The sequence below is a fragment of the Montipora foliosa genome, chromosome 9 (genome assembly GCF_036669935.1).
Source record: "Montipora foliosa isolate CH-2021 chromosome 9, ASM3666993v2, whole genome shotgun sequence".
NCBI lineage: Eukaryota > Metazoa > Cnidaria > Anthozoa > Scleractinia > Acroporidae > Montipora > Montipora foliosa.
Window position 1 is genome coordinate 21,403,585 of NC_090877.1, and position 11,004 is coordinate 21,414,588.

General features: G+C 42.1%; 1 protein-coding gene across 1 annotated transcript; it reads left to right on the forward strand.

Moving 5' to 3' along the window:
• Positions 1-4,737: 4,737 nt before the first annotated feature.
• LOC137969847 (uncharacterized) lies at positions 4,738-10,061 on the forward strand. Its single transcript, XM_068816234.1, has 2 exons — positions 4,738-5,082; positions 8,764-10,061. Exons 1-2 carry the CDS (start codon positions 4,903-4,905, stop codon positions 9,439-9,441), a joined length of 858 nt encoding a protein of 285 aa, XP_068672335.1. The 5' UTR covers positions 4,738-4,902; the 3' UTR covers positions 9,442-10,061.
• The last annotated feature ends 943 nt before the right edge of the window (positions 10,062-11,004 follow it).

Consider the following 11,004-nt stretch of genomic DNA (forward strand, 5'->3'; position numbering starts at 1 on the left):
TGAAAGGCGTAAATACGCGCAAGGGTGTCGTGTAGGCCTCACTCACTCACTCACTCACTCACTCACTCCCGTACACTTAAATTTCCGGTCGTTTCCGTCGTTGCCGACGGCGAAAGTTTAGTTTATTTTAAATTTTCGGCCGTCAGAAATCCCGGATCTCGAGGCTTCAAATTAAAGTGACGATTTCCCGCATCCCGCTTCGTAAAAACGCTAAATCCCGCGTCCCGTCCATAAATGCAATCCCTAATCCCGATCCCGCGGTAAGCGGTAAGCGGAAGATACTCAATTTAAGCTGGAAGGCTATCTTAGATGCTGGCTACGCTATACGCGGTACGCAGTGAGAGAATAAATTCAATATGGAAGGCTATCTTAGAAACTGGCCATGGCTAGGCGGTAAGCAATACGCGGAAGATACTCAATTCAAGATGGAAGGGTATCTTAAAACTGGCTACTGGCTACGCGGTACGCGGTAGATACTCAATTCAAGATGGAAGGGGAAGAAGGTATTTTGAAAAGTGTAGTTAACCGAACCGTAAACTGAAAGCTAAAATGTTAAAAGTTAGGCCTAATCACTGAAACCAGCGCTCAGTAAACGAGTGATATTTTCTACACACGATCTCGTGAAAAATGTAGTTAACCGAACCGTAAAATTCAAAATCGATCCAGGGACACCCAACGATAATCTTCGGAGAAATATGTGTTCGGGAGAGTCAAACTATTCTATGAATTTCGGTTCTACGTTGTCTAATAGCTATAGATTTCTTTACTAAAACATCGCCTAAAAGATTCGAAACCAGGAAAAAGTAGTTCGTTACGTTATCGGAAGGGGTATTTTTGCAATATTTGTGAATTAAAAACGTCACCTGGCAGTTTCGGATGAGAAAACGGTTCGGTTGGAAGTCCTTAGAAGGTAACGCTCAGCTAGCAATTTCTAAACAGGAGCACCACCGACAGGAGAAGGGGCGAAGACGAAGCCACTGGTGCCTTAAAACCAGTTGCCCAGGTAAGATGGGGCTCTTAGCCTTTGAAGGCTGCCCATCTAGGGGAAGCTAAACCCTGATTTCAAACCTCCAATCCGCTGCCTTGCGGCTATACCTGATCTCAGGAAGGCTTCAGGGGTAAACCTCGAGGACAAATCCGGAGTGGAGCCCCTAAGGCGGATGGTAGGTGCTCATCAGCAAGAAGCTGGCACGACTCAACATCGACGTCGCCTGTCTCCAGGAAACACGGCTGGCCGACAGTGGGTCACTTATGGAAAGAGACAATACCTTCTTTTGGCAAGGCCTGTCCCAGGACGAGCCGAGGCAGTACAGCGTAGGTTTTGCCGTGAGGAACTCACTGGTTGCCACCACTGAAACCACCTCCGGAGGGTCATCGAGAATTCTTGCCCTTCGCATAAAAACGTCGGCGGGCTTTGTGAACATCATATCCGCCTACGCCCCGACTCTGACCTCTATCCCAGAAGCCAAGGATCAATTCTACGAGGCTCTGCAGGAAACATTATCCAGAATCCCAAGTTAGGACCGACTGGCAAGCATGGCCTACCTGCCTCACTGCTCATTCAGCAACGCCTTCAATGGTTCGGCCATGCACATAGCATGGAGCCTGACTGCCTGATAAGAGAAATCCTTTATGGAGAACTGCGGGAGGGCGACATCAAGCGAGACTTGCGATCTGCACTAATCGACACCAGTGCGTGAGAGGACATCGCCAAACACCGAGATACACGGCGGCAAAGTGTCAAAGCGGGGGTTTCAAAGGCGGAACCGAACGCTACAGTCCAGGCTACATGCAAGAGAGCGGCGAGGAAAGAACGCACAGCCTCTGCCCGCGATTCCACAAGGCACGTCTGCGCCACCTGCAACAGAGACTGCCACTCCAGGATCGGGCTACACAGTCATACAAGTTCCCGCCCAAATCCTCAGTGATAACCATTGCCTCTTCGAGAGGAGGGTGCCACTACTAAGGAAACAACCTTGAAAATAGCATTTATTACTAAAAATAAATGATCACATTATACTGGTAATAAATTATTATTTTCATGTTTTGCAGTTAAAAGCCTGCCTAATGGTCCTAATGGTACCAATTTTGTCTGATGCCTACGAATTATGTATAATTTTTTTATCAAGTTGTAATAATAATGATAATAACAACTTAAATATTTAAATGTCAATGGATTTAGAGCTAGAGCACTAATTGGGGAAATTAATGAAATTAACTCAAATCAAATCAAATATGTTTTTTTGCGGAGGGGGTGGGGGGGGGGGGGGGGGGCCTGGAGTACCCGGAGAAAAACCTTTCGGAGCAGAGAAGAGAACCAACAAACTCAACCCACATATGACAGAGTTTAGGAACTGAATCCAGACCACATTGGTGGGAGGCAAGTGCTCTCACCACTGCACCACCCCTGTTCCCTGACTGACTGGATCATATCTGTATATTTGCACCCAGTAGTCAATTTACTCCGTAACTGTTCTACTTCAAAGCTAAATTTAAGTTTAAATGATTCCAACCTAAATAATTATTGTTTGATTCCCGTTAATTTCCTTTGTATTTTAAACCTATAAATGATAAATAATGATATTGGGGGACAAATCTTGATCAAAATTTAGCTACATGCAGGCTGAAATCATTTTAAGTTGCCTTAATTTCACTTATAATGTTAATAAGGTGTTTACATATTATTAGAAAACGTATATCATTGGACAACTTGTTCTTAGATCTTGGCACTAGCAAAACTGAGGAACCATATTATTCTTTGCACAGTTTCTTAAACTGGTTGTTGATATCCTCAAGGATAACTGCCTTTACTAGGGGTGGCAAATGGTTCATCAAAATCTCTGGGTCTCGCAAAATTTTAGTCGAATTTCACGGGTCTTGCAGTCTCGTTTTTTGAGCGGTTATGTGCGTCTCGCAGTATCATTTTTTATATGAAGTGTCTCGGGCTCGCAAAGGAAAACGCTGGTCTCGCCGTCTCGCAAAGTCTCGCATTTACCATTCGCCACCCCTTTTACTGCATCTCTAAAAACCATGTCTTCCATCACAATGTTTCAAAATCTGCTGAGGTTTTGCTCCTCTATTCATCATTGTTGACAGTTGTTTGATAATTATTCACTGTTTTAGTCAGTTAACACATGATATAAAATATCATTAATAATTTTAATGTGAATTTTAACCCAAGTGTTGACGCCTGTCAAAGAATAGGTCATTGGCTAAGCTCTTCTGACCCTACAATTTACCAGTTTAATAAATTATATACTAGTCCAAAACAGCAATGTGAAAGTTAACTAATAGGCACCCAATTTACTGTGGCCAATTAATAATCCTTTGAAAACTGAGAACCCAAAAGTTGGGTTCAGCAGGAGAATCCTTCAAGCTCTTCTCTGGATCAGAAACTATCCAGAAGATGCAGGTTATCAAGATCACTTGAGATTTAACCTTGTCAGGGATTTATCCATTGAAGCCTTTTGTATCAACCTTAGTTGTATGATTTTCTTATAACTAATGCAAACTGGACAAAATTATGGAAGGAATCAACTTCCAACTTTTATGCGATATTGCACAAAGAAAATATACGTACAAAATTCATTATTGCAATCAGAGAATGTAACAGAAAAAGTACGTAATAACCGGGTTAGCTATTAGTTTAATCTCACCACGGCCATATCCAAAATCGCTACGGAGTAGGCTTTGCGATGTTAAACACATGAGCAATAAATTATTACACTGCAAACACAGGAATCGAGCTTAATCAAAAATCCTACGTAACATATAACCAGCTGACCTTGCTCCTTTTTTTTTCGCGTCCCACACCTTGGTGAAGGACGGGTTCTGCTGCACAGACTTCCTTCTTTTCGATCGGATAACCGACTCCTGCTGAGCTCCTGAAATGTCGTGACAGTAACATAACTAGTTCTACATGGTAATAAACCATCGTCGACAGAAATTTTCAAACCAGAAAACTCTTCTCAATCCCGTACGATTCCTTCCCTAATTGCCTTTTCACCAAATTAATCCAAAGGATGGTTGTTACTAATAATATTTCCGTTGCAAGTACGGCTAACAGAAAACAGAATCCCTTCGGCCATTCTCTTAGCATTTATTGTGTTCCCATCTGACCAATCAGTGAGGAGAACGGATTCGAAGCAGCCAGAGCTGATCGCCCGGTTTACCTTATACCAGGATTAGCATAATGTCAACTCTTTGGTGAAATTTTTCTTTGCTTATTTTTGTTTTTCAAGATTGACTTCTTCTAATGTAAAGTTTTACCGAATATCAGCCTTGAACAGCATTTGGGAGCAGAGAATAAAACTCCTTTGTTAATTTTTAACCTGACTTAGCGTAAATCCGCGGCGCTGGCCAAGAGAATCGCAGCGTCACGTTCCAGCGGAAAATCCCAAGTTACGAGCACAAATCAGTTTCCCGTTTTCTCTCTTATCAGTTTTCGTCTGAGCGTTTAATAGCGAAGTTGGTTTGTAAAATAATGACAGTTTTGGAAAGAACTCATTTTAGGAGCCCTCACTTTAGGAGTCATCTATTGGTCACGGTCTCATGCTTCTGGACAAGTTGTATACTCTCTGGAGGTTTTTATCTCGGATAAATTTCATGGTATTCTTAGCGCTTTTTTTAACAGTTGCTGGCATAATTAGTTTTAGCATCAAGATCCAAATATAGAAGTTTTTAAGAAGTCACGTAACCCTTTTTGTCCCAGAACGAGTGCATACGTAATGCGTGGGTGGGTTGTGCCCATCAATTTGTCACGTAAATTAGCTCTAATGAACGTTACATCACGTTCCAGGGGAAAAACAGATTGCAAAGGCCACGTTACGAGCACAAATCATTTTCCCGTTTGCTCTCTTATCGTTTTTCGTCTGACAGTCAGCAAACTTGGTTTGTACAATAATGGCAGTTAAGGGAAGAACACATTTTAGGAGCCCAGCATTGGTTCTTCTCTATATTTTGGTCAACTTAACCCATACAGACGCGGCAGATGATTGTCTTCCAAACGTTGGAGAAAACGGCCCCTTAACTTCTGTTACTCTCATAGTGCAAACATGGGAGTCGAGATCCTCGAATTATCATGTAAGTTCCAACAGAATGTTCGATTTATGAAATATATACCGAGTATAACGTATTTAATATAGGATACATTAATTTCAAGGTAGAGTTTAAGAGTGTCGGAATAACTGCCGGAATAACTTCGATTTTTAAAGTGGTAACACGTTCTTATCATGCCGAAAAGAAAATCTTACTGTATGGCCTCTAAAAATGACAAAGTTAAGCAACATCTTCCCATTTCCTCCATTCTTTCGTTTTTCTTTTCATGATCTTAGTTCTCCTTCTGTATATTTAAATGCTCATTTAACCATTTGAGTGTCGCAATCGAGGAATATTTCAAATTTCGTCGCTCAGTGCCACGTTCTTTTGGTCAATTTGGTTGAAATTTTGGCCATGGAGAAATTACGAAGAAAATTGAACATTGACATCGGATGAATTCATTTTCGCAACAGATCGTTTCCGCTGTCACGCGACAAAAAGTAGAATAGGCCAAACTTCAGAATACCCGGCCACGATTGCGTGACATTAAATGACTGCTCCCGCAGTCCGGTGGTCAATAAGAAACAAAAGATATAAAATACTTAAGAAGCATCCTAAACATTCATAATAGCTAACCTTAGGCCTAGAAACTTTTCTAACCTTTAATAGGCCTAATTAGGCCTAAGGTTAGCTGTTATGAATGTTTAGGATACTTCTAGGCTAATTAGACTTTTTTTTTCCACTGCAGGACTGTGGAACTGCGGGAGCACTAGTTGTAGATCCAATTAATATTCATTTTTTTCTACTACGGGAGTGCAGGACTGCGGGAGCACTAGTTCTAGACCCACTTAATATTCTTTTTTTTCCACTGCGGGACGGTGGGACTGCGGGAGCACTAGTTCTAGACCCATAAAAATACCTATTTATATATATTTAGATTTAATGATTACAACACGACCGCGGGACTACGGGAGCAAGCGTTCCATGTCACGCAATCGTGGAAGTCGTAAATCCCCTCAGGGCTATGTGGTACATCGTTTCTGAGTTATTTGTCGAAGCGTTTCACGCAACTTTATAGCGTTTTGTATGGAGCGGCCTTGTTGGTGTTGTGCTTCGTGCGTCGTGTGGTCCAGAACAACTGCAATTCACTTAGCGTTGAAAACGCTTACTTTTCGCGCATGAGATAAAATACATGTTTATCAGCACATCTCCTTATGTACATGAAACGCTCAGACTACTGAGATTCATAGGCATAGACATTTTTTTCAACCAAATAACTTTGTATCATGGTTATTATGGTGTCACGCAAAGTCACAATTCGGAAATTCAAAATGCTTTATTTTCGAAACGAAAGACGGCATGGAACTGGAAACTTGAAAAAAGATTAATTTCTAGGTCATCTTCATCCTACAGATAAAAATTCAAAACACCTTGCGATTTGAAAGCCATCTACAGTGACATGTCAGGAACATTGGGATTATTTCCGGTATTTCCGGTCCTGCGCCTTTCTGGTTTTTGTCACGTGAGCGCATTATTGCAGAATACCCGGCCACTTTATTTTAATTTGCATAAGAATAGCGTGTATTGTTGTATGCCTCGTTCTTCAAACCATAGTGAACTATGTTCAAACGATGCCGTTCCAAGAACACTGTCAGTTAAATTGCAAGAAAGTTTTCGTCATTCTTTTAGAATGCAGCAAAATGTGTACAGGCTCAGTCAAATCAACTGTTCTCATTTTTTCTTGGAGGACTTGGAGTTATCCAAAGCGATTGCCAGCGCTCTCTTATAGGGTCAGGTTGTTCGAAAGCCGATTATTGTAATCCAGGATTAGTATAGCGTAAACTTCAGTTCCCTGTTTCATTTTTTCAACTTTTGGGCGAAAGTGTCTTTTGTCTATTTTTGTCTGTTGTCTTCAAACTGAAGCCTATATATCCAGTCTTCAGTAGAGAGCATGATAAGCATGTAAAATCCGGAGAAGTGTAATGCGATGCCAATGCTATAACGTAAGATGTGATTTTAAAACTGGCAAACTGGCGCATCCCTTTTTAACAATTCGCCAAGGGTTCCCATTGACATTTGACACCATGCTGGACACTGCTCATTCTCGTCCTCAGAGCTCTCTAGAACTTCTCAAGGTCTTAATCCGGTTGAAGGTTCTATTTAAATTCGTGCTCTGATCATCAAAGGGACCTGGTAACAAGACTACTCGAAATTCATTCACGATGGCCGCCATGGATTTGCTATTATCATGCAAATTAGCTACACACTTCTGAGGGGGCAAACAACACAAGTTCGAGAGGTTATAACGAACATCTTAGCTACACAGATGATTTGTCTCACGTTCATTGAATGTTTATCACCTAAGTAATAAAATAGAATGATTACACAAGGTACTTCGATGATTTTTTTAGTGAAAAATGAGCACTTAACGAAGTAGAAAGTCAAAATGTCAAAGGCAATGAAAAGATATAAAATTATTATGAAAGGTACTTAATTCTAAATTAAAAAATGTACTTTCAGTAATGTTATTTCAATATTTCGAGGAGCCGATTTTCCGCGAATTGCCTTTTTTCCAATTTTGCCCCCCAGCATTACACATGACCAATTTGCATGACAATTTGAAAACCAACATGGCGGTTATCGCGAATAAGAGCTAATGTGAGCAGGATCCTGGGGAGAGAAAACGGGAAACATGCCCCCCCCCCCCCCCCCCCGTTGTATTTCCCGGTGCTTGTGTTTGCCTTGACTTAAGGCTAGTTTTCATATGTCGGGAAAATCTCAGGCGATGGGGGATTTCGCAGTTTCCCAACCATCCCAGATTTTGCCGACTAATAAAAACCATAAATCGTAGACATCCCCGATAATCTGGGATGGTCGGGGACGAATCGGGAAAATAGAAAGCGTTTCTATTTTCCCGACGTGTCCCAGATTTTTGCGATCGTCGGCGATCATTCCCAATATATGAAAACTCAAATTTGAGCTTTCAGGGACGTCGGCGATGGTTCTTAGCTCATTACCAATCCTCTAAATTGCATGTTTCAATTTCTGGCGCACTTTCTATTTTCCGCCAAAGTCACCATCGGGAGGATCTAGGACAAGCATCTGGCGATTTTCCGATATGTCGGCAAAATCTGGGACGGTCGGGAAACTGCGAAATCCCCGATCATCTGGGATTTTCCCGACATATGAAAACTAGGCTTTAAGCGTAGTTTTCGAATGTCGGAAAAATCCCAGACGATCGGGAATTTCGCAGTTTCCCGACCGTCCCAGATTTTGCCGACTTTCCCGGCTGGGAATCGACCCGACGTGTCCCAGATTTTTGCGATCGTCGGCGATCATTCCCGACATTTGTACTGTACTGTCGGAGACATCGGCGATGGTTTTGGCTCGTTACCAATCCTTTAAATATTGCAAGTTTCAATTTTTCGCGCTCTTCCCATTTTCCGCCAAAATCACTATAAGGAGAATCTGCGACAAGCGTCTGGCAATTTTCCGATATGTTTGCAAAACCTGGGACGATCGGGAAACTGCGAAATTCCCGATTGTCTGGGATTTTCCCGACATAAGAAAACTAGGCTTAAAACAGCGTCTCTGAAAACGTTTGTGTTGACTGTTCTTGTAAATCTTTCTAACAAGTGCACGCTTTACTGCGCTCGAAAAAGAGACTGTTTTATTTTTAAAGCGACGCGAACCTGACTCGTGATTCTTATTGTCCTCTTTAAACAGTTCGATGATCCGGAGATAACTTCAACTGATACCCGTACCATCCCCAAGAGTTCTCAAGTCTCCACGGTGAGTGGTGCCAGCGTTCGTTTTTATGGAAAGGAACTCTGTGTCGCTGTCACTATGATAACAGAGAAAGAACGCAGTGATGGAAGTGTAGAAAGGAGCTCTTCCTGCGAGAAATCGTGTTTCGGTGTTGGCGGTGGAACACGTTTGCAATTTTACTCGGGTACTTTTGGAAGACCAACGTCGATGAATCCTCCATGTTGTTTTTGGGGATCAATCAAATCGCTGGAATTTTCTATCCCCGCTCCACCAACGACACCACCGCCTTCCCTTACTTGTGTCAAATGTGGCGCAGCAGATGACTGCGTTTCTGAGAGTTCCACGCAGACTTGTAACTCTGGAGAAAAGTGCTTCACGTTAAAGCTACAGAGAGAAGAAAATGACGAGGTTGTTACAGTAAAAGGCTGTTCTCACGAGCTTCGGTATTGGGGTCAAAAGTTAGACTGTGATTTCGAATGCAAAAGCAACGTTCGATTGTGGCCTGACCGGCGAGTTTATCATCACAGTGTTTGTGTTTCGTGTTGCTCAGGAAACAAGTGTAATGTCGATCGCGATGACTCGGAGGTTTCTTCTTTTGCTAACTCAAATGGAAATAACTTTTTCACAACAATTTAAAGCATGATTTTTTACCATTTACATGGTGACGTGATGCTTCATCAAGATCGCCACGGAAGGCAAACAAAACTCTGCCGTCTTTTTGTAAGGGGGAGGGGGGTTAGGGAGCAACATTAATAAAGAGTTTAAGAAAACCCCAACGACTACGAGAACATGCATCATATAAAAATGTAAGTTTCAGTCATTTAGATCAATTTGTGACTATTTTAAGTGGTGTGAATTCTGCAGAACGGTACTGTAAATTAGGAATGAAAAAGGAGAATTTATCCTTGCGCGTTGATGTTCTGCATATGAAAAACTAGTTGTTGTACACAGCAAGGAAATGCATTTGATGAAACGTTCAACGCAGGAGCAGGGCACCCAAACCTACTGTTTTTGCTATGCAGTTTTGCTGCTTTCGTTGGATTTGCGTTGTCGTCCCCTTAGCTTTCTAATTATAAAAGTCGACGTATCTCAAATTGCAACATTGACACAGATTCAAATTCGCACTGTAACCGAACACTTGCAGCTGAAGATGATCGATGATCGATGATCGATCGAAACATGTCTTGTAAACTCAAAGTTGTTTTCCATTTTTTACCAATGTTATTTTAATACTAATAAAAGAAGTTTAAAATTTTTGTCAGAGACTCTCTTGAGCCCAGAAACAGAGACAATGGTCCATCTTTTTAAAAAGTATGAAAATGGTCCAGCTTGTTTGGCGAAATTGAGTTTGCTTTCAATCCTTGATACATCATTTGATGTCAAGGCCGGTAAAGGATATAGCAGTGCCAGCGGCAACCCGGAAGAATTGTTACAGAAGAGTTTTATGGAAGACAGGATCCAAAACTGTCAAGAAAAGTGAAAAACTGTCAAGTAATTCACCAAGAATTTTGGCCAGTATTGTCGATAACCTGCGATCGGGCGTACTTTCTTTAGAAAGGGCGCGAATATGTGCCTCTCTAAAGGCCGGGACACACTAGGCGACAAGTCGCAGCGACATGTCTCTGCGACAAGTTGCTCCATGTGTACTACTTGCAAAACAAGTCGCTGCGACACGACGCCTGTTCGATCGGAGCACACGCAGTGATCTTGTATGAGGGGGAATGTGAACTAGTTTTCTAATTCAATATGGCTGACCATATAACGCTCTCTCATTGGTTCATTTATATTTTGTCGCAGCGACTTGTTGCCGGAAGTGTACACACGGTGCGACAACGCTGCTTTCGCTAATTTTGTCGCTGCGATAAGTCGCACGAATTGAAACTGGCTTGAATTCGTGCGACTGATCGCGGCGACAAAATTCTGCCGCAGCAACTATGATTTTCATGAAATTAATCGTGTCACACAAGGCGATTCGTTGCGGCGACTTGTCCCAGCCACGTGTCGTAGCGACTTGTCGACTAGTGTGTCCCGGCCTTAAAGGCCGAGACACACTAGGCGACAAGTCCCTTCGTGCATGTGTACTACTTGCAAAACAAGTCGCTGCACGCGCGGTGATCTCGTATGAGGGGGAATGTAAACTAGTTTTCTAATTCAATGTGGCAGACCATATGACCCTCTCTCATTGGTTCATTTATATTT